General features: G+C 37.5%; 1 protein-coding gene across 1 annotated transcript in view; it reads right to left on the bottom strand.

Moving 5' to 3' along the window:
• Positions 1 to 6,384: 6,384 nt before the first annotated feature.
• The window catches only part of CDKL2 (cyclin dependent kinase like 2), a 33,951-nt gene continuing 15,647 nt past the window's right edge, over positions 6,385 to 24,688 (bottom strand). The window contains exons 6-13 of the mRNA XM_082611419.1: positions 23,821 to 23,960; positions 21,834 to 21,922; positions 19,862 to 19,997; positions 18,566 to 18,828; positions 17,878 to 17,971; positions 12,188 to 12,311; positions 11,852 to 11,958; positions 6,385 to 6,493 (exon numbers count right to left, since the gene is read on the bottom strand). Of these exons, the coding sequence (XP_082467545.1) occupies positions 6,428 to 6,493; positions 11,852 to 11,958; positions 12,188 to 12,311; positions 17,878 to 17,971; positions 18,566 to 18,828; positions 19,862 to 19,997; positions 21,834 to 21,922; positions 23,821 to 23,960 (1,019 nt within the window). The 3' untranslated portion in view covers positions 6,385 to 6,427. The remainder of the gene's footprint in view (positions 6,494 to 11,851; positions 11,959 to 12,187; positions 12,312 to 17,877; positions 17,972 to 18,565; positions 18,829 to 19,861; positions 19,998 to 21,833; positions 21,923 to 23,820; positions 23,961 to 24,688) is intronic.

Below are 24,688 nucleotides of genomic sequence, written 5' to 3'. Positions count from 1 at the left end.
TCATAAAGCCAACAGGGTTAGCCTAGGTGCCCAACTAACACAATCGGCTATATAGTACTGTACTGTAATAGGTTTATAATACTTTTCACACAAATAACACATAAAAAAACAAACACAAAAAATAAAGAAGACATTTTTAATCTTACAGTCCAGTACCTTGAAAAGTACAGTAGTACCAGCTATATCACTGCTGCTTTTACGCTTGCTTCCAGGCATCCTGGGCTTAAAATAAAGATACTGTACTACTGTACTCTATACAGTACTGTACAATGAAGCACACAAAAGCACAACCACTTGTAGAGGATGCACGCACGTGACAATGTACGCCAGACACGTGAACTAACTTACGTGACTGGACACACGAACGCACGTTTACAACTTTGAAAGTTCAAAAATTGAAGGTAGAGGACTTACTGCACTTTGCCTCTAAACCATGACTAACATTCCTACCTTCACAGGGTTACTGTTATTATCGTCACGTAGAAATCACAGAGCTAGATGGTGTGGAACAGAAATAGACAAACAAGATGTAGTTCCCAATCTTTAGAGACACAGAAATTTTGGTGGGGGCAGTGACACTGGGTATTGTACTTGTCCGTGTGCCTTCAGAATCTGGCCCTGACTCTTCTGGAGGGTCTAGGAGCAATTTAATAAACAGCTTTTCTACTTAAAAAATATACAGTGGAGGAGACAGACAGGTAGGTATACATGTAAGCAAAAGGAGTGATGATCTAAGGAAGAAGATTAAATGCAGGTTCAGGAGGGAAATAACCAATGGGAACATTGCTGTGGGATGGAAGGATTGTTTTAAATTCTAGTGGCAATGTTAATGGAGATCGCTTTCCAGAACTAGAGGCATGGAGATAGCTAAATGGAGATAAACTGACATTAAAAACCTGTTCTCTTGACTGATAAGAGAGACTACCCTAGTGTAGGGACAGGAAGACATGCTGAATTGAAATATTTTGGTTTCATTTCCCTGACTCTTTTTTTTTTTAATTTAATTTAATTTTTTTTAATTTTTTTAAATTTATCTTTGGCTGTGTTGGGTCTTTGTTGCTGCACGCGGGCTCTCTCCAGTTGCAGCAAGCAGGGGCTACTCTTCGGTGCGCGGGCTTCTTATTGCGTGCGGTGGCTTCTCTTGTTGCGGAGCACGGGCTCTAGGTGCGTGGGCTTCAGTAGTTGCGGCACGCAGGCTCAGTAGTTGTGGCTCACGGGCTTCGTTGCTCCATGGCATGTGGGATCTTCCCAGACCAGGGCTCGAACCCATGTCCCCTGCATTGGCAGGCAGATTCTTAACCACTGCACCACCAGGAAAACCCGACTCATTTAATTCACGTTAACCAACAATACAGTTTTCAAAATTTTGCTAGAACCTTCCTCACTTCTACAGGAGATGATCTGGCATGCCAAAGTACAACAAGTAGAGATTAAATAAGGCTACGCAACGGGGGGAAATAAAATTTCACTGAAAGCAAAGGAAAATGACATTTGGTGGATGGGTTTTTGTTTTGTTTTCTGTTTCTCAGCATATAATAGAGTTGATATCAGATATCCACAAACATCTACAAACACAAAGCTCTAAATCACAAGTTACTTACAAGTGATGATGAGTGATTTGTGGGAAGGCACTTCTCAGAAATACATGTTAAGAAATAGATAAGCTTTATGGTAATTACATTTTCAAGTTACTTCATGTCTGAAGCTATAAAGAGAGAAAATAAGACCCTTTAAAAAGCAATGTGAGAACATACTTTTTCATTCACATAGAGGAGTGTTAAGGACCCATTTCTAATTCTAAAACACAACACAAAACAATAGAGGAAAATCCATTTAGTCCAATTCTCTAGGACTAGCCTTAAAACCTTACAAGCAGTGATCTGGTGCTTCTAATTCCTGCCAGTGGTTCGGTTACACAGAGTACTTAGAAAACAAGTGAAGCACATTTTTCCGTCTAGTCTGACTCATAATTTAGTACAGATCCAGCCTTATATTGTAGCACAACTAAAACAAAGGAACCAATAATGAGAGAGCCACATAAGAAAACACATCTTCTGTGTCCCCGTTTCTATAGGAAGTCAGCTATTCTAACCAAGCAAGGATTCTCAATCAGGAGAACCAGGTTCTAAGCGTAAGTCTGTCACAACTTTTACCAAGTCATCTTTACAAGACATGCTACTTTAGGACCAGGTTGCTTGTATCATTGGCTGTACAAGAAAATTAATTTGCCACCCCTATATACAAAATTTCAAAAAGAGAATTAACAGATTATTTCAAACTTATTTGTTAAAACTGTATTGTGGGGGCTTCCCTGGTGGCGCAGTGGTTGAGAGTCCGCCTGCCGATGCAGGGGACACGGGTTCGTGCCCCCGTCCGGGAAGATCCCACATGCCGCGGAGCGGCTGGGTCCGTGAGCCATGGCCGCTGGGCCTGCGCGTCTGGAGCCTGTGCTCCGCAACGGGAGAGGCCACAACAGTGAGAGGCCCGCGTACCGAAAAAAAAAAAAAAAAAAAAAAAAACTGTATTGTGTTGTATACATTATTCATGGTCTCTTAAATAAATTCAAGTAAAAACCATGTATGGAGCTCAGTAAGATATAATATTTATTAATTTTAAAACATACATATACACAGCAAGCCCACTTCCCCCCACCAGTACATACACATATTTTCTATTAGTAAGTGGCTTAATCATATCCTTGTAGGTGAGACAAAGTAATCTTAAACTGAAAAAAAGGATTATTTTGGTTCAGTGTCTATGGCCCCAGTTTGCAAACTCTTCTTTTTCAAGTTCTGCCATGATTCTAACCAGATATGATCCTCAAGTCTCAAGTTGCACTTATAGTGAATAACTTTTAGTTCTTTAATTCTAAAGTTCACAAAAGGTTTTCATAAACAAAAAATACCAAAAGCAAATGAGAAGGTAATTGACCTTGAACCCTCAGACACCGGGGTGATATTTTCACACTGATCTTTAAATAAAAATAACATTGAAATAAGCTAGAGAAACACTTGGCTTTTAAGTATTATCTGCTTTCCATGCTAGAGTCTGCTGACAATATTTTTCAGAGTAAAAATAAAATAATAATATTTTAATGTGAAGCCTACAAATACTTATACACTAATTTTGTTCAGCATGTTAGCCACACCAATCTAGTCAAACACCTGGTCAGAGTTTAAAGATAGAGCTTCAAAACCAAGACCAAATTTCAGTTGAACCACCTATAGACTCTACATTGGAGCCCCTTATTTTGCCTCTGGAATGTCCTACTCTTTTGAAAGCCCAAGTGTTTAAGGTCAGAATTTCAATATTAAGCTCTTTAGAGTAATAGAGAAAAGTGCTAGTTAAATGTTTGGGCTAAGTTCTAGCCAGTGCCTTTTAGAAAAACAACATATTGCTCATTGGTTAAGGCAAAAAAAAAAAGTCCACACAAGTTCTGGTCCCCTTAACAACCATCCTCTAAGATAATGAATGCAGAGCACGACTTACAACCCAGAAACCAAAACCTGCAGTCCAATTGGTTTCATTCTCCCACCTAAAAGTTGTGGACCAGTGCATTAGAAAAGATTCGTGGGCTGTAGGTAAATGATTTTGCATCTTGTGAAAAGCTTTGGGGGAGGCCTTGGAGGACCCAAGGAGACAGAAACATTTCTAGGTTCTGTCTGATATCACCTTCAAACTATCAGTGGGACAAGAGTGAAGTCCTAACAGTGGATATTCCCTCCCCAAAACTTCTCCAGCTGGGGAGTTCCATAGCAACTGGCCCAGAAAAGAGTAATCAGCCCTAGTCAATTGGTAACCCAGCTTCCACCCCCAAATTTTGTATGTCTACCTCTTTTTTTTTAACGAGAAGCACAGTACACAGCTCCAAGTTAAACGTACAAAATTCTCTTTCACCACTCTTGTTCCAATCACGTTCCTACACACAAGAACATTAGCACCAGAATCTTATAAAACAGAGGACTATCCAATGCCAGAGTCATAATAGGTCATTAGAAATAAAAGGTTTCTTTGCAACGTTTGCTTTAGTGTGGTTCTTAGAAGATCAGCAGAGAGGCCAGATTCCCACAATAACACTGATCAAACATCAACAATAATCACAGAAACCAAAGATAGACATCTATCCATAGAGAGCAGTTAAATTTCTCCTTAAAGCCTAGAAACAAGCAAGATTTTTAAATGTGTTTTATAGTTAAGTTAGGGTAAAGGAAACATTTTCTCCTACTGATCCTAGGTTTTTTTTCATTTTCTTCAACTGATCCTAGTTTTTATCACCTACCGCCACCAAACCCACTCCCAAATAAATGCACACATTTATAGAAATAACACACAAGATTCAATGCATAAATAACATGACCTTTTAAATGCTTCTCTCTTTCTCCCCTTTTTTTTTACTTACTTTAAATACATGATCTACTAATATTAAATACACATTCATGTCACAAGAACCCTATCACTATTCTTTCATTGGATACATCTTGAAATAGCATCAGTGGACTTGAAAAGTGATGGGATAACAGTTGGGAAGGGACAGTTGTTCAATTTTCCTTTGAAACACATGGATATCTTTGTCTTTTCTTCTGCTGCAAGGCCTTTCTCAGAAAATGTAGTCAGTTCAGAAGTCAAGGCTCAAAACCACAAATCTCTGCTTCTAGGATATCAGCACTTTCGTTGCACAAGGATGTCATCTCAAGTACTAGGGCAGCATCTAAAAGCAAAGGTGGGGGGCTTCCCTGGTGGCGCAGTGGTTGAGAGTCCGCTTGCCAGTGCAGGGGACACGGGTTCGTGCCCCGGTCCAGGAAGATCCCACATGCCGTGGAGTGGCTGGGCCCCTCAGCCATGGCCGCTGAGCCTGCGCGTCTGGAGCCTGTGCTCCGCAACGGGAGAGGCCACAACAGTGAGAGGCCCACGTACCGCAAAAAAAAAAATAAGTAAAAGCAAAGGGGGATATATGCCACCAAATAGTTTACATATATTCTTTCTAGAAATTGATTTCTACCCCACTTGCTTTCTCATATTGTATATATTGACAGTATCGGTAGGTATTACATGGTCTAAGAAAACCTTAGACCATATGTATAAAAAACAAGATTTTAAAGACAGTCTTCAGGATAATTATCCACCAAAACTACCATGTGTAGCACAACATCTCCTTTTGTGTAAATAATGACTAATTTTGACAAAATAGATATAAGTTTTATAGAGCTTGCAGTTTATGCAGTATGTATAGCAAATGCATTGCAATGACTTCTACTAGGCCCTTGGAAGGGACCTGTAAAAATGAGAAATTAAAACTTAAGATTTGGGCCTCCCTGGTGGCGCAAGTGGTTGAGAGTCCGCCTGCCGATGCAGGGGATACGGGTTCGTGCCCCGGTCTGGGAGGATCCCATATGCCGCGGAGCGGCTGGGCCCGTGAGCCATGGCCGCTGGGCCTGCGCATCCGGAGCCTGTGCTCTGCAACGGGGGAGGCCACAACAGTGAGAGGCCCGCATACCGCAAAAAGAAAAAAAAAAAAAAAAAAAAAAAAAAAACTTAAGATTTGTGCACATCACAGTAAATTCACATTTGATGTCACAGACATTCAAAATGCTTTGTGGAGGTTAACAGGTTAATTCCAACAACACAGTTATAAGAATGCAGGATTTTATTTTTGAATGACTTGGGTGAGCTCACATAGCAAATTATCACCCAAAAAGGTCTGATTTTTTCTCTTTTTTTTTTTTTGGTTTTGGTTTTTCAGTACTAAAAAGTTATATTTAAAAGGAAGGCAATCACTTGATATGGTGCTGATCCCTCTTTATTAGGAAAAAGATTACCAAGCAATCATTTACTCTTTCTTGCTTTACAAACCCAAAGGGCAAATGACTGATACGGGAGATAAGTATATATCCTTCTGGAGCACTTGTCACCCTAATTTCACATTACTGTATCCAATAAAATACAGGAGATTAGTTTAAAAGCAAGAGATTCAAGCGCTATGAAAAGGGATTTCATCACAGAGACAAAAGCTACTCCTGTTTTTTTAAGTAGTACAACTCTTTGTCTATCAAGAGTTCTCATAGGGGCTTCCCTGGTGGCGCAGTGGTTGAGAGTCCGCCTGCCAATGCAGGGGACACGGGTTCGTGCCCCGGTCCGGGAGGATCCCACATGCCGCGGAGTGGCTGGGCCCGTGAGCCATGGCCTCTGAGCCTGCGCGTCCGGAGCCTGTGCTCCGCAATGGGAGAGGCCACAACAGTGAGAGGCCCGCGTACCGCAAAAAAACAAAGAAACAAACAAACAAAAAAGAGTTCTCATACAGTCAATCATTGGAGAATGTTTCAGCTGTAGAATTTATTGCTTCAGCAAACTACAAAATATTTCCCATGAAAGGTTACACAGCTTCAAGGGTGAGAAATCAGACCTACCCAGCTCAGAACCAAAATGACAGTCAGTGCTGGTGTTCCACTCGTGGCAAATCGGCCTCTGAATCATCTGACAGGGGAGATCCTGATACCTACAAGTTAATAATTGAGCATTATAGAGTCTCAGTAATTGTAAAAGTCCTACTTCCTCAAAATCCCAATTCTTGGTCAAATACCAGATGATTAAAATTTGAGAACTAGTCATAGCTCAAGTTGCTTACACAGAAGAAGATGAAGTAAGGGCTTCATCTTACTCTTTGACCTCTTTGTTGATACATACGTTAAAAGATACTTCTGATGTGCCAGGGCAATGTAAACCCACTATAACCCATGTCTACCTATCACCAAAATAAATGAACAAACAAAACAAAACAAAACCCTTTAGAAAAAATAGAAAAACTGAGGATTAAGGAAAAGAGTCAAAACTTGGAGATGTATCCCTTCACAAGGGGGTAGGTTTCCAATTTTGTTTGTTTTTCACTTCTGTGACTTTGCCCAAAGGGCAAGTCCTAGTCTCAGAGTCGTAAAGAAGTGCAAGAAGCTAAAAGTCTGAAAGGAACTCCATCTTTATAGTCAGAGAAACCAGAAAAAGGGGTCCCTGCAGGGCAAAAAGTATGGGGCGGGGACTCCGGAGGGAGGAGAACTAGAGAAGGGGACCCTCTAATTCTATGTATAAACCCACAGAAGTCTCAGTCCAGTTCCTGAGGTATGCATGCATGGGATAGCTCCCAACAGCATAGCAATTGTCTAAATTCAATTTAGAGAAGTGAATGAGATTATACTCACTTGTACAAGTCTCCAACTAAGCCCTGAACTACACAAGTGCAGGATAGATGCAAACTAGGATGACAAAGACTTAGAGAACTGAGATTTAAACCACCTCTCACAGAAGGTAAGGCAGAATTTACAGTGTAAACAAAACTTGGGTGACTGCTTACTAAAATAAAAATTTCAACATTCTCCTGAAGATTATAACAAGACCCAGAGACTATACAATACAATGTTTACAATATCTGAGATACAATTCAAAATTACTGGACATAAAAAGATCCAGGAAAGTGTGATTCATTCTCAAGGGAAAAGGCAGTCAAAAGGTAAAGACAATCCTGAGGTGGCCCAGATGCTGGAAATTTATACATACTTGAAATAAATGAAGGGACAGGAGTTCTTAGTAGAGAAATAGAATTTCTAAAAAAGAACTAAGTGGATATTTTAGAACTAAAAAATACATTATCTGAAATTTTAAAATTGATAGCAGAAAGGAAGTGACAAAGTAGTCAAAGAACTTGAGGAAAGATCAATAGAAATTACTCAGTCTGAAAAGTAGAGAGAAAAAAGATTGAAGAAAGTGAAGAGTCTCAGGAACCTGTGAGAAAATACCTACCAAAAGGTCTAACATATATGTCATTCATTAGAACTTCAGAAGGAGAAGAGACAGAAATTAGGCAGGAAAAATATGTTTGAAGAAATAGTGACCAAAAACTTCCCAAATTTGGTAATAGAGATAAATTTACAGATTCAAGAAGCTTAGCAAACTCCAAAAGGATCCACTCAGAGAAAACTATGCCTAGACATATCATATTCAAACTAATAAACACGAAAGGTAAAGATTAGATCTTGAAAGCAGCTAGAGAAAAATGAAACATTACTTACAGGGTAACAATTCAAATACCTGAGAATTTCCCACCAGAAATCGTAGAGATCAGAAGACAGAGAAATAATACCTTTATAGTCCTGAGAGAAAAAGAAATTTTTTAAAACTACCAACTCAAATTCTATATCCAGTGAAAATATATTTCAGGAAAGAAGGCAAAATAATGTCATTCCCAAATGAAAGAAAACTAAAAGAGTTTGTCACCATCCAACCTGCTCTGCAAGAAACACTAAAGGAGGTCTTTCAGATTGAAGGAAAATAATACCAGAAAATAAAACTGTAATCTTTAAGACGAAAAACAACAGAAACGGTAAGTAGCTAGGTAAACATAGAAAACTACTTTCTTCCCATAAAATACTTATGACTATTGAAAGCAAAAAGTATAACATAGTATAGTGAGGTTTTCAATGTATGTGTGAACAAAATACAAATGCAAACTGTAACATAAAGTTCAGGTGGGAGGAACGGAAATACATTTGCAAGGTTTCTACATTTTATAAGTGGTACAATATTTAAGTAGACTATGAAAGGTTAGGTATATATACTGTAATCCCTAGAGAAGTCACTAAAAAATAATGCAAAGAGGTATCTCCAAAAAGCCAATACTAAAAATATTCAAATACAAAAGAAGGCTGGAAAGGGAAAACAGAAGAACAAAAAGCAACTAATAAAAAGATAGAGCTAGATTCAAACATATCAATAATCACATTAATGTTAATGGCCTAAATATTTAGTGGTAGGCAGGATTCTAAAGATATTTCACTAAGATTCCTGTCCTGGCTAGTCAATCAAACTAATTTAGCTATTGCTGTGAAGGGACTTTGCACATGGAATTAATGCTATTAATCAGCTGACCCTAAGAGAGAGAGATTATCCTGGTGGACCCAAGAAATCATATGTGCCCTTAAAATGGGAAGAATGTCAGAAAGATGAGGCAGAAGGGGACGTAAGAGAGAGTCAAGGAGTAAGAAAGGTTCAACCACTGTTGCTGGCTTTGAGGATCATGGAATTAGGCCATGAGCCAAGGAATGTGAGTGGCCTCAAGAAGCTGAGAATGAGAACAACGCCCAGGAGCCAGCCAGCAGGGAAACAGAGACCTCAGTCCCACAACCACATGGAACTAGATGCTGCCAACAACTTGAATGAGCCTGGAAATGGATACCCGCGCAAGCCTCCAGAAAGAAATGCAGCCCTGCTGACATCTTGGTTTCAGCCCATGAGACTCTTAAGGAAAGCAGCAGCTGTGCCTGGACTTCTGACCTATGGAACCTATAATAAATGGAGACTGTTTTAAATTGGTAGTAATTTGTTAGCAGAAATAGAAAACAAACAGACATTCCAATTAAAAGAATCAGAATTGAGAGAATAGCTACCAAGGGAAGACCCTAATTTGTATGCTGTTGGCAAAAGAAACACTTTAAATACAAAACCAGATAGGCTGAAAGTAAATGAAAGTAGAAAGATATACTATGGAAACGAATAAGTGGAAGTAGGCTGGAGTGACTACTTTAATCTCAGATAAAATAGACTTTAAGGCACAGAGCACCATGAGAGAAAGAGACATTTCATAATGATAAAAGGGACAATGTATCAGGAAGACAAAGCAAGTATAAATGTGTATTACCTAATAAGACAGATTTAAAATACATGAAGCAAAAACAGACAGATGTAAGAGAAAAATAGACAATTCCACAATCATAGTAAAAGATTTTGACAGCACTCTTTCAGGAACTGACGGAACTAAACAAAAAAATCATCAAGGATATAGAATGTCTAAACAACACTATCAACCTTAATTGGATTTCACATTTATAGAATACTATATCTGACAACTAAAGAATATACATTATTTTCAAGAGAACAAGGTTCATTCACCAAGATAGACCACATGCCGGGCCATAAAACACATCTCAGTGAATCTAAAAAAATCAAAATCATACAGAGTATATTCTCTGACCATATGGAATTAAATTACAAATTAATAATAAAATATCTAAGGAACGTCCAAATATCTAACTATTAAACAACACATTTCTAAATAATTACTGGGTTAAAGAAGAAATTACAAGGAAAAATGTTTTAATGTTTGAATGGAATGATAATGAAAATATAACATTTTGAAATTTGTGGGATGAAGAAAACAGTGCTTAGAGGAAAAAATCTGAAGCTATGTATATAAGTACATAAGACATGTAAGCATGTAGGGGGTGAGGGAGTGGAGACAGATTCCACAGATTAAATAATATTTTACTTACAAAATCTATCTTACAGATTGTTCCAGAGGTACATAATAGAGTTTCATAAATGTGAAAATGTTTGTGTTATGTACAGAAACAAAATGTAGTTCAGTGTAGAGATGAATACCATAAAGTAAGACTGCAAGGCAGGTCACAGCCTCTGCCAGCAGGCCTTTTCCTTTCAGTCTCCTGTTCTCTTTCCACTCAGATTTTCCAGACATAAGCTCGTGTTACTTTGGTGTTAATTTGTGTTTTTCCCTACACCTACTTTCTTCTTTATTTTAAATGCAAATGGAAATTAAACAAATAAACTGAGAGTAAAAATGCAGAACCAGTTTATAAATATAAAAGGGTTAGTTCTGAACAAGAAATAAAAATATTGAAGAAGTGGGAAGGCAGCCAAAGCCTTTCTTCCATTGCATGAAACTAGATTGAGCTATGTCAACCCTGAAAAGTGATTTGGACAATAGTGTGCTCACAAAGAGCAAGTGGAAAATTCTGCAGCTTTAAAATCCATATTTAAGTTTAGAAGTATACAGGAATTTCCTGAGACTCTGTAGTCCCTAAATGTAAAATCTGTGGCAGTGATTCATCTTCACACAACAGGAATTTGTTTAGCTTTGATGATGTTGCTCCCGAAACGGCTGGCAAGAGATAAGGCAAAAGCAGCAGCAGTCTGTAAATGTTTTTTTCAGAATCACTGGGTAACTGCCTCTGCAATTTGTTATCCTCGACAATGTCATTCCTCTTGTTTGCAGAGCTCTACAAAATAATTTAAAGAGTAACAGTAGGAAAAAGCATCGGCATAGAGAAGGAGGCTACATACAGGGGCTGTGTATGAAATGGAAATCCTTAAACAATGAGGATGGAGGATGGAGAATTCCAAAACAAGAGTTGCCTAGCAACAAGCAAAGGTGAAAATCTGTTTGAAGAAGTAAAGGGAAAGTTCAATGATTCATATCTCAAGTTTGTAGTTAGTTATGGATGGCTCAGGAGATTAAAAAGGTTGCCAGTTTTCTTAGTGATATGACTGTTGTTGATATAAAAGTAGCAGAAACGTAAATATTCTGAAGAGATAAGAGGAATTATAGCAAAAGACTATAAGGAATAGAAAATCTTTACATTGGATGGAATGGATTGTCCCGGGGAAAAGTGTCAAATGGAGAATACATTTTAAGATAATAAAAACTATTCCAGAGTTTCATTCTTTGAAAGGTAATAACTTTGGTATTAATGCAGTGAAATATCATAAACTACCATAAAGCCTATAGTTATATTAAAGCCATAGCTAGGCTACACACACGCACACACACACACACACACAATTTTTTAATCTATAAAAGATTGATCACTGTAAGCTGGGAAATGTTTATGTAAATATATATGTAATAAGGGTACTTAATGCAATGAACCATAAAACAAAATTTAACAAGCAAAATTTTATAGATCCCACTAATAAACCTGCCCAATTCTTAAGAGCAAACTCTCCATAGGACACTTTAAAAGGAAATATGAGAGAGACCTGAGTTCCATGCGTCCTACAGAGAGTATTTCTATACCTGATGTAATGCAGTATTGAAGGTGTGCAAGTCAATAGCGACCAGAGAAGGAAGTCGAGATTCTGAAAGATTTTTGTTCTCCTTCTTTATTAGCCTGGAATTTCGAGCTAGATAAAAATAACCATAAACACAGTGAGAAAATCAGACGTTTTTGTTAGTTCTTCACATTCAGTATCTGTCCCTTGGTATGTACTTATTGTACATAAGTCTGTACATTTTCACATACTTAAATATGTAAAGTTACTATAAATTTTTAATATTCTATTAGTTTATTTAACATACATTTTAAATAATGTAAACAAAAGGGCTGAAAAAGTAAAAGCGTTACAAACATACCGATGCCTTCCAAGGCTTTTAGTTCAGGGAGATGATTATAGTTGAGTTCAGGCAAACGGACATCTCTCTTTGAGTATTCCCTTCTTTTCTTATTTGCCTGAAGTAGACTCTTTTCACTAGCAACCTAATATCATCAGAATGGTTAACACAAATGAATTAGCTTCCAGGTAAGCTTGCCCCCTTTCATAATCACTGTGTTCATATCCTAAAATTTATAGAATTGAAAAGCTAGAATAAGACAAAATTTGAAGACCACTAATAAAAAGAAACAAAATTGAGTTACTTGTAGTGAGCTGGATGGACCTAGAGTCTGTCATACAGTGTGAAGTAAGTCAGAAAGAGAAAGACAAATACCATATGCTAACACATATATATGGAATCTAGGGGGAAAAAATGTCATGAAGAACCTAGGGGTAAGACAGGAATAAAGACACAGACCTACTAGAGAACGGACTTGAGGACACAGGGAGGGGGAAGGGTAAGCTGTGACAAAGTGAGAGAGTGGCATGGACATATATACACTACCAAATGTAAAATAGCTAGCTAGTGGAAAGCAGCCACAGAGCACAGAGAGATCAGCTCGGTGCTTTGTGACCACCTAGAGGGGTGGGATAGGGAGGGTGGGAGGGAGGGAGACGCAAGAGGGAAGAGATATGGGAACATATGTATATGTATAACTGATTCACTTTGTAATAAAGCAGAAACTAACACACCATTGTAAAGCAATTATACTCCAATAAAGATGTAAAAAAAAAACAAAAAACCCAAAAAACCCCAAAAACAAACAAACAAAACAAACACTAATAACATACAAAACAATTTCATCTAGTTATTTCAAACCTCTTCCTCTTTAAATCTATTAAAATTACTAACAAGCAGATTGGTTGGTTGCTATGAGTTTCTCCTTCTCCCTCCACCAAACTTCAATGTAAGTCCTGGCAAGCAGTACAAGGTTAAAAGATGGGCATCAGTGTCCTGGTCTTTCAGGCCAGCAAGGTCAGGTCTTATGACACTTGCTGGGCTTTTCAGCATAGTTGCTGTTGCCACATGAATTCTGAATAGCTCATCTTGTCATGTATGTCACATCTCCTAGCACATTTTTCGCTTTTCCCAATAATAATCTCGTGACTCATTTTTTTACATCTGTCCTTGTCTTACTCCTCACTGTTAGCAAATATTATTTTCCTAGAAATACAGTTTATTAAGTATAAAATTATAACTTCAATCATATTCCTCATCTTTCTAAGCACTATTCCTTCATATTTGATAAAGTCTGGAAAAATAATAAAGAGAAGAACAGCACAGCAGCACTTCAATTCTGCACCTTTATGAATTTGACATTTTCCCAATCTGTTTCACTTGAGAATCATAGAAACTCTACATTCTTTTCCACATTTTCAAAACAGATGATACATAGAGAGATTATATGATTTACTAAAAGGAAAGAAACCACATATAGATAACGAAATCCTATGTATGTCCATGTATATCCACATATATGTATGTATACTGAAATATACACACAAAGAGTATAATACAGTGTTAAGCCACTGAGACTCCAAATACCTCGAGTTTAATGTTCTGTGAATTATGCTACTCTGCCTCCCAGAAAGTCTTCAGAAGTCCTGTAGTGAGCTTTTGAGTGTCTTTCTTTTGGCTGTTTCTATTTGCTCTCTCTTTTTTTAAAATAAATTTATTTATTTATTTATTTATTTATTTATTTATTTATTTATGGCTGCGTTGGGTCTTCGTTGCTGCACATGGGCTTTCTCTAGTTGCAGAGAGCGGGGGCTACTCTTCGTTGCAGTGTGTGGGCTTCTCATTGCAGTGGCTTCTCTTTTTTTTTTTTTTTTTTTTTTTTGCGGTACGCGGGCCTCTCACTGTTGTGGCCTCTCCCGTTGCGGAGCACAGGCTCCGGATGCGCAGGCTTAGCGGCCATGGCTCACAGGCCCAGCCGCTCCGCGGCATATGGGATCCTCCCAGACCGGGGCACGAACCCGTATCCCCTGCATCGGCAGGCGGACTCTCAACCACTGTGCCACCAGGGAGGCCCTGCAGTGGCTTCTCTTGATGCGGAGCACGGGCTCTAGGCAAGTGGGCTTCAGCAGTTGTGGCACAAGGGTTCAGTAGTTGTGGCTCACAGGCTGTAGAGCACAGGCTCAGCAGTGTGGCACAAGGGCTTGGTTACTCCATGGCATGTGGGATCTTCCCGGACCAGGGCTCGAACCCGTGTCCCCTGCATTGGCAGGTGGATTCTCAACCACCATGCCACCAGGGAAGCCCCCTCTATCTTGAGTGCTAAGGCTCAAGGTTCAAATCAGCTGTAAAATAAAATAATTAGTTTAAAAAAAACTATCTGCAAGTATAAAACAATAAAATAAAATAATGAGTCCAAACTACTAGATTTACATACTCAAAACATAACACATGGACTTCCTTGGTGGTGCAGTTGTTAAGAATCTGGCTGCCAATGCAGGGGACACGGGTTCGAGCCCTGGTCTGGGAAGATCCCACATGCTGCGGAGCAACTAAGCCTGTGCGCCACAGCTACTGATCCTGAGTTCTAGAGCCTGAAAGCCACAACTACTGAAGCCCGCGCGCCTAGAGCCCATGCTCTGCAACAAGAGGAGCCACCGTGATGAGAAGCCCACACATAGCAATGAAGACCCAACGCAGCCAAAAATAAATAAATTTTTTTTAAAAAGTGACACATAAAATACATAAGAGATGTTTATAATAATATATGTATTCACATCTCAGAATCAGGGCATAAAGCATGGGAGAAGGCTATTCATGTTCAACCTAGAAGTTGAAGAAAGTTTAGCCTTAGTTCTGCCTGGGTTAATTTTCATTAAGAAAAGACTCCAGTGGGACTGGGCATATACCCTGAGAAAACCATAATTCAAAAAGAGACATGTACCAAAATGTTCATTGCAGCTCTATTCACAATAGCCCGGAGATGGAAACAACCTAAGTGTCCATCATCGGATGGATGGATAAAGAAGATGTGGCACATATATACAATGGAATATTACTCAGCCATAAAAAGAAACGAAACTGAGCTATTTGTAAGGAGGTGGATAGACTTAGAGTCTGTCATACAGAGTGAAGTAAGTCAGAAAGAGAAAGACAAATACCGTATGCTAACACATATATATGGAATTTTAAAAAATGTCATGAAGAACCTAGGGGTAAAACAGGAATAAAGACACAGACCTACTTGAGAATGGACTTGAGGATATGGGGAGGGGGAAGGGTAAGCTGTGACAAAGCGAGAGAGAGGCATGGACATATATACACTACCAAACGTAAGGTAGATAGATAGTGGGAAGCAGCCGCAGAGCACAGGGAGATCAGCTCGGTGCTTTGTGACCGCCTGGAGGGGTGGGATGGGGAGGGTGGGAGGGAGGGAGACACAGGAGGGAAGGGATGTGGGAACAGATGTATATGTATGACTGATTCACTTTGTTATAAAGCAGAAACTAATAAAAAAAATTAAAAATTAAAAAAAAATTAATAGGGATTCTGCTTTAGCATTTTCTCAGTTTGTTATTGATCATGTTTTCTGGGCTATGTAGTTAAGTATTTGGACATGCTTTTTTTGTCTTGGTTTAAAACCTAACGTTTGTTCTCTTGGGTAATAAACCTTTATGATTTAAAAAAAAAAAAAAAAGAAAGAAAAGACTCCAGTGGGTCTTCTCCCTACTAATCTTTACCTCCTTTCTTGATTGCCTATTCCAAAGAAGGATAAACAGAAATGAGATCTAAGATTATCAGCCAGCATTGATTATGCAATGCCTGAAAGAAGGCTAATATCAATTCCAGCAAAATGGTATTGAGCCAGCTACTTTGAAAAGAATTGCTGATCAAAATAATCTTCCAAAGCAGACCAGGAATGTAAAACACAAAAATCTCCACAATAAATGAGTAGGATATATCAAAAAGGAAAGTATTATGGGTACAGAAATTATAGGCTAAGGATAGTTAAAAGAAAAACAATTGCAATCATGAGAGATGAAAAGAAGGCTATATTTTTCAGCTCTGAGGATAATGGGAGAGGTAGAGAAGGGAAATGTGTGAGAAAAATCCTCTTTGGGGAATACATCCATACCTCCCCTTCCCTGGCAGAAAAATCTATTCACCACATTTCTTAAGCAGCTTCAATGCGTTAGACACTGCTCTAGGTGTGGGGCAGAGCAGTGGGGAAAACAAACAAAGCATAAATCCTTCCTTGGAAGTTTACATTCGGGGTGGTGGGCAGGGTGAGGGAGAGACAGACCATATATAAATAAGAGAATAGAGGATGTCGGGTAAGGCAACGGAAAAAAACAATTAAGCAAAGGGAGGGGAGAGAATAATAGGAGACAAAATGAGTTAAAATATTTGGGAAGACCTCACAATAAGGTTTCATGTAAGCCAAGGAGGAGAAAAAGCAAATTCTTTGGATTATCTGGAGAAAGAGTGTTCTAAAACAGAGGAAATAGCAGGTGCAAAAACCCATATGTGGGAGTATATCTTGCCATGTTCCAGGAATAACAAGGAAATCAATGTGGTTGGAATGGAGTGATCAGAAATGAGAGTAGGGCTTCCTCGGTGGGGCAGTGGTTGAGAGTCCGCCTGACGATGCAGGGGACACGGGTTCGTGCCCCAATCTGGGAAGATCCCACATGCCGCGGAGCGGCTGGGCCCGTGAGCCATGGCCGCTGAGCCTGCACGTCTGGAGCCTGTGCTCCGCAGTGGGAGAGGCCACAACAGTGAGAGGCCCGCGGACCGCAAAAAAAAAAAAAAAAAAGAGAGTAGCCAGGAGTGGGATAGAGGGATGAGGGAGTGAGTCACTCAGGGACTAATAGGCCCTAAAAGCATTTTGGTCTTTACTCAGAGATGAGAAGCCAATGGAGGGTTTTGAGTGGAAGAACGATGATGATTCAACTTAACTTTAAAAAGAAGCATTCTGGCAGCTGTGGTCAGCATAATAATGCTCCTCTGAACCTTCAGAAGACCTCCGAATCTTGACATGCTTCTACTACTGTAATCTGACACTGTTTTAATGTGTTGATTCTCTACTAAACCATGAGATTCCTGAAGAGAAAGACTGACTTATTCTTCTTCAGTGACTTAAACATAATAGATAATCAATATTTATTAAATGAATAAATAGAATATTTCCACCAGAAACCTGGTGTGGGTGAGATAAGACAACTTATCTTCTCATCAGAACTGATCACCAAGCATTAGGTTAAGAAACTTTACCATTACTGAAGAAATGAAAACAGATGTCATTTTAACAATAACATCTTTTTTTTATTGAAGTATAGTTGATTTACAATATTGGGTTAATTTCTGCTGCACAGCAAGGTGATTCAGTTATACATATATATATCTTTTTTATATTCTTTTCCATTATCTCAGGATATTGAATATAGTTCCCTGTGCTACACAGTAGGATCTTGTTGTTTATCCATTCTATATAATAATAACATCTTATATTTAAATTTCCAGACTTATGAAACTTAAACTTGTCTCTCACACTTATGATTTTGACACGCTGGGATGATATATACATAATTAACTTTCCACTTTATGACACGTCTCTCAATAAAACTCTCAGTTCTTCACTATCATATTTCCTGTTAATAAAAGTCTAGAAATGACTAATGTTTGCTCTTCTGCCTCTGAAACAGTTCACTTACCGATGTGGTCACATTAATATTATAAACTCCTGCTGGAGAATGTTTATTTGGTTTAGCAAATGGAATACAATACTTCTTGGTTTTCTCATCCACTCTGTAACAAAAGCAACAAAAAAATTTGCGTTAGACCCAGCAGTAATTTTTTTTTTCAAGCACAAAATCAAAAGACCCAGCACCAAGTGACATGCAGTTTAATCAGAATTTAATGCCTATTCTTAAACATACGATGCTCACAGATCTGGTGAAACACTCTGTCCTTTACCACTACCCTCATACGCCTCCCACCCAGCCTTCAATGCCAATAAATTACCTTCCTTTCTGCGAAATTTCCAACAGGAGCTCCTTTGTACAATTACATGCCCACAGCCATGCCATGAAGCAGCAGACGCTCAAAACCAATTATCTCTTTTATAATGACAAACTCCTTTTGTGTTCTTAGACTAAATAGCTATAGATTCCTTCACCTTAAATAATACAACCTTATTTTCTTAGGACTCAGGTAAATTTTTTGATCAAATGCTAATCATTTTTATCACATTAGCCAAGAAGTCTCTTGAAACAGTAACCTGACAAGAATGAATAGGATTCAGAAACCTGAGAGTAATAATACATGTGGCTGAATTGATAAATATTTGCAATTTGTAAAGATGTCCTTTCCTTAAACAACATTTTGTTCTTATTTTCATACCTGTATGAAATGGGAGCCACTGCAGGAAGGTTGTACGTAAGTGGAGGAATTGCCATGCCTGGATTTCTTGTGTGGCCCACGCTGCCATTGCTGCAATCTCGGAGGCTTGTTGAAGGCACTGTTTTGATGTGGCTCATCCCATTGTCATTGAGACAGCTGGCATTTGAAGCTCGACTGACTTTTTCAACTTTTTCTCCATCCATTTTTGATCCTTTTATTTTAAATGCTTTAGAATCCTTAATTTTGGGATCAGCATTTGTATCCTGTTACAAAAATGTTAATAACATTAATGATCTGAGGAGAATGAAAAATCACCTTTTCCTATAAAGTACTTTATCAACGAAAGCAGAATTCCAGAGATATCACCCTTTTTAAAAAAAATTTTTGGCTACGCTGTGCAGCATGTGAGATCTTAGTTCCCTGACCAGAGATCAAACCAGGGCCCCCTGCATTGGAAGTCTTAACCACTAGACTGACAGGGAAGTCCGAGATATCACCTTCTTGTGCTCCAGTTTTTCTTATTCTACCTATGGAATTATAATTAAACCCGGGATTCTTAGTGAGATATCTATTTCAAATGAAAATGAAACTCACATTAGCTCTGAGATATATATCTATCTATCTATATATATATAGATATATATATATCAGATTTAATGATATACACACATATCACATTTATATTTCAGTGGAAAACAATGGAAGAGGACTCAAACATGCTTGCTTTTGTTCTCATATATTTAGAGTCAGGGAGCACAGAATTGAGGACTCTTTCTTCTTTGGGTTCACTTGAGAAAATGGGAGTGGGTTGGTGGTAGATTTGAATTATCTTACCAAGAACAGATTCTGGATAAATTACCAAGAAAAGTAAACTTCAAATAAATTGAGTACCCAAATCTCAATTTTTAGATGCTCTGCTTTATATAAAATTCTAAAAATTATATTTTTCTTTCCTATCATTTAAGGCAAAAAAGTGGTGTGTGCATGGGTTTGTGTCCATGTGTTTGCATGTGGGTGTGCACACGTGTGTCTAAATGCTCTTGGATGAGTGTGATCTCCTGACAAGCCCTATTGCACAGACTGGCATACAGTAGGCATTCAGTACATGATATGCTAAGATTTTTTTTAAACAGGTAATGTCTACAGGAAAGATATATTTTTACAAGTAAGCTAAAAGTTAACTTGTTAGCCACTCAGGAAACTTTTAAGATCTTCATTATTTCCTGCCCTCCACCCCCCAAATTTAAGGATATATTAAATTTAAAACTTAATACACATTAAAACATGGAAATTTACCTGTACCACAAGTGTTTTTCTCTCTTCACCCAAGGAATCATCTTTTTCCTTTTCCTTCTTTCTGTTTTGGGGTTTTTTAGATAAAGAAATGTTTCTGGCATCTTTCTGTACTTTTAACTGCAGTGCCTGAGAAAACCTACATAAAAATACATTTGTCAATAAAATAAGATTGTATGAGACAGATAAATCTAGAAAAAAAATGGTTTTCAAGATATTTATTTTTAAAAATTGAGTATTAAACTCAACTGTGTTATTCAAAACAAGAAATGAGGTAGTCTGCAGAACTGGGAATCCCTGAGAACATTTCAGGAGGTTCACGAGGTCAAAGCTCTTATCCTATTACGAAGGCGACTTCTTTTTCACCATGTTGACATTTGCACTGATGGTATAAAAAGCAGTGGGGGGTAAAATTGCAGGTGCCTTACCAAGAATTGAAGCAGCGGCACCAAACTTTACTAGCAGTTATTGTATCCTTCTTAGCCACACATTCTCAGGTTAAAAGGGGTGGGGGGCAGTTTTGTTTAAGAATGTCCCTGATGGAGCAGTAAAAAAAATATATATTTATTTAATTAAATCGAAACCCCTGAACATATCTTTTTCCACATTCTGTGTGACAAAATAGGAATATGCATAAAGTACCTCTGCTACAAATCAAAGTGCAATGGTTGTCTGAAGAAAAGCACTTGTGTAACTGGTTGAGATACAAGCTAAACTAGCCACTTTTTTCATGGGACAACATTATTACTTGAAAGACTGACAGAAAAAAAATTATTATTATTATTCAGACTTGGGGTATTCAGCAGATATTTTCTTTTTAAAAAATGAACAAAGGAGATTGTTACTTCAAGGAAAACAACTGATAATATTTGCATCAATGATAAAATTCAATTTTTTATGCAAAATTAGAATTCTATTCAACTTGTCTCCACTACCATGAACTTAGCAGATTCCTAATACTAAAGACTTCTCTGATGAGAGAGAATATGACTTTTTGATATTGTATAATGAAATGTCAACATTTTAAAGCTCTGCATAACTTAGCAAAACAATATTTTCCAAATGACTAATGCATCATGCTAGAAAAGCACGCATGGGTAAAATGTCAATTCAAAGTGCAAGTTAGACAAGTGGATTTTAATGTAACGGGATAAGAAGTTCATTGGTATGGTTTCAGATTCCACAATGCAAGCAACGTTAAAGAAACTACCACTGTCAGTTTTGGTATAGAATCAAAGAAGAATACCCACAGTAATCTAAAAGAGCTATTAAAATACTCTTTCATTTTCCAACTACATATTTGTATAAGGCCAGAGTTTCTCCACTTATTTTAACCAAAACAACATATCACAACTAATCGAATGCAGAAGCAAATATGAGAACCCAGCTATCTTTTATTCAGCTAGATAGTAAATAGATTTGCAAAAATATAAAGCAATGTCATTGCCACTCATCTCACTACTTTCTGTTTTGTCAGCTGCACTGATGCCAGCAGCTGGAACAGCACAGGAGACCATGTCAGCCGCTCTGGCACCTACAGGTTTGGCACATGAAGGTCTCCAGCACATCAGCAGTGTCAGCAGTGTCATAGGACTGGGTGTGGTATGAGTTCAGCAGCAACAGGAGATGGCACCATTGCAAATGCATCAGCACCCAAGGTGATGTCATCACACAGCTGGTAGCAACACAGAAATCAGTGACCTGAGTGGTAGATGTCACCAGGGGGAGACAGAAAGAAAGCATGAAGGGACTGCTTCGTGAAAACCAAGAGCCCTAATTTACTGAATGCAGGGGACCACTCTTAGGAAAGCATTATTGCTAAGGGTGAATGGAAGTAGGATGGTAAATATTTGAGCTCCTGTAATAGTAGGTGGGTAGAGTAATAAGAGAAATACTGTTTGCTACTGTTATATACTGTTATGAGGGTCTTACTTTAACTCTAGGTTGGTATGACCTAGAAAACACAGTAATATACCTCTCAGCAAATCCATCCATATGAAAGAAATCATGGTGCAGGAGCTCAGCACAGAAGGGCCTTTTGTCTGGGTCAATATGTAAGCATTTCTGGGAAACCAAGGAATACATACAGTTCATATCAAAGAAAAACAGCCTACATTTACATTTCTAAGTATAGAAAATTCCTTTTCACAGTCAATGAATTTTAAACATCTATAATAAATGATAAAGAATAAAGCACAAATCTAGACAATGACTACCAATGATTGCTAATATCACAAAAAGAAAGAACACCAGACATTCAGTGTCTCTGGACAGAAATATACAAACCTCTTATGAAGTAGTCCTGCCAAAAAATCAACCCGATTCTGATCAAGCTCTAGCTCTGCTGTGAGTTTATACAAAATACAGGACACAAAGGAACATATTAAAGTACACTATGTGGAAAATTCTAAGGGACAAACAACCTATTTTCTTTAACAGATAAATGGCAAGGTTTAAACAAAAAACAGAGATGAAGAAGAGCTCGTAGATTAGGAATCTTAAAAGACATATCAACCAATTGCGAACTCTAGTCTTCATGTGGATCCTAATTCAAACTATAAAAAGAAATTTTAAGAAAATTAATGAAATTTTGAGCACTGATTAGATATTTTATGGTATTAAAGAATTTTTGTGGATTTTTAAAATTTAAAGTACTTACAGAATGGAAGGGAAAGAACCTACTCTGTCTTATTACTGTGCTACATACTTGACATAGATGATTTTATTTTATCTATGTTCTTTCATTTTATTATAGATTTTACTATATCTTGTTCTGATTCACTGGAACCACTCACTGCCAGTAAGAATAGAAGGGACTTATCAATAAATAGCTTTAAATGAACAAGAAAATTCTACAAATAATTAAGGCATTTATAAGTGAAATAATATAATATCTGGAATTTGCTTCAAAATACTCCAAAAAAAAAAGTTGCTGAGTGTGTGGACAGGATAGATGAAATATTTTCCAAATATTGTTAATTGTTGTAGCTAATGACTAGCTCGTGAGGGTTCATTACACCACTGCTTTCTCTACTTTCTTTTCTATGTTTGCGATTTCTTATAATAAAATGTTTAAAAAGTTATATAATTCTACCATAAGGGAATAAAGTTGGACAATATTGTTTTACCTTTATTCCCTTTAAATCTCTTCACAGACAGATCATAAAGCTTGTCTCAATGAAAAATATTTGTATCTGTTAGATTATGTATAAAAATAACAATGTATTATTCTAAGAACTTGTTATAATTAGTTATAAGCTTACTGAGCTTTTTTTAAATGAGTTATTTAAAGAAGTAAAAAAGCAAAAAATATCTTGGGTAAATGTTATGTGACCCTGCTCTTTTAGAGATACTTAGTTTATCAACATTTTTGGACAATCCTAACTAATAAGAAATTTTTGAGCTAATAATTCCAAAAGGTCCACTTTTAGAGACAATTTGATCCAGTGAGAATCTCCCTAATGTCTTCCTCAATCAAATACAAGGCAAAGGTGATGATCATTTAAAAATTAGCTTCAGTGAATCTAGTGGTTAAGCAAAAGCCCCTTTTTAACAATACACTACAGGCCATGATCCTATGCCTTAGACTCTAATATTTTCCTGCTTTTCTACCCTTCTTTTTATTTTCTTAACCTATTTTTCTTCTCTTTTCCACTTACACAAGGCTTGCATTTTAAATGTTAAACATTAAAAACATGTCATTATGAGAATGTTTTCACACTTAAGACTTGCCAGATAATATGAAATCGTTTCTTAAAACAAGAAAAATTTTCAGGTCTTTATCTCTGAAGTCCCTCCATCCCCCCGCCCACCAAATAAAACTCTTAAAATGTACAAAAATTTAAATCATCAGAGGAAACTGCTGTCCTAAAAGATCAACTGGACAAGAAAAAAAGAAGCGAAAATCAAATCTCCATAATGTAAATTCCCTGTCAGAAAGTGCAAAGAAAAAGTACGATTACCTTTGCTAAATCTATCACAACTTCAGGGAGCCTGGGATAGCGTCTTTCAAGAGGAACCGTTTCTTTGATTTCAGCCAACCTTACTCCAGCAAACACAGGATTTTTATAAAACAGCTCCTGATGTCTTGGAATGAGATTACCTGGCAGTGAGAATGGCACACATCTCTGTCATTACGCATCATGGGACAGACGGTGTGGAGTAGAGATGAGTGTAACACAGCTTGTAGAGCGGGGACTCTCTCCGCATGCAAAAATAACCGAACACAACAGTGCTCTTATTGTGGTGGCACCTGGCAGTCTTTAGGTGGCTTTGACATAAGTCAACGCAAAAGAAATTAACATTCTTATTTCAACATACTCATTCAGGAAAGTTCACACGCTACTATACATAGAACTGAAGACAAAGGGAGCATAGGAAAAGCACAGGTAAAGAACATTGCATAATTTCTTAGATATAAGTACCAGCACTGCATTTCTAACTACAAAGCATAAAGTGCTGGCCAAAGATGAAAATATTAATAGTCATATGGTCAAAATCTAATCTAGATAAATAAGTTCCACTCTTTAAGAATTTAATTTTTGCCCAGTGTGTCTGTATCTAAGGGCTGATTTGATCACTTTTATCTTTTCTCTCAACTGTAATACCTAACCTAATATAAAATATATATGAAAATTCTGCTATAAGAAACCATTGTATTGTTTATTGAACTTCTAATCTGGAAACTAAAATCTAAGAGTTAAATAACCCTCAAGTAATTACCCATTATTTCCATTTTACAAACTCCATCACCCAACAGAAAGTTGATATTTCAACAAATGTAAGATGACTTTGATAGTCTAGTTTTGAAATTCTGTCCAAAGCACTAGC

The sequence above is a fragment of the Mesoplodon mirus genome (assembly GCF_964341445.2).
Source record: "Mesoplodon mirus genome assembly, chromosome: 2".
Taxonomy (NCBI): Eukaryota; Metazoa; Chordata; class Mammalia; order Artiodactyla; family Ziphiidae; genus Mesoplodon; species Mesoplodon mirus.
Note: the sequence above shows the minus strand (reverse complement) of the source record. Positions and strands in the feature narration are given on the sequence as shown.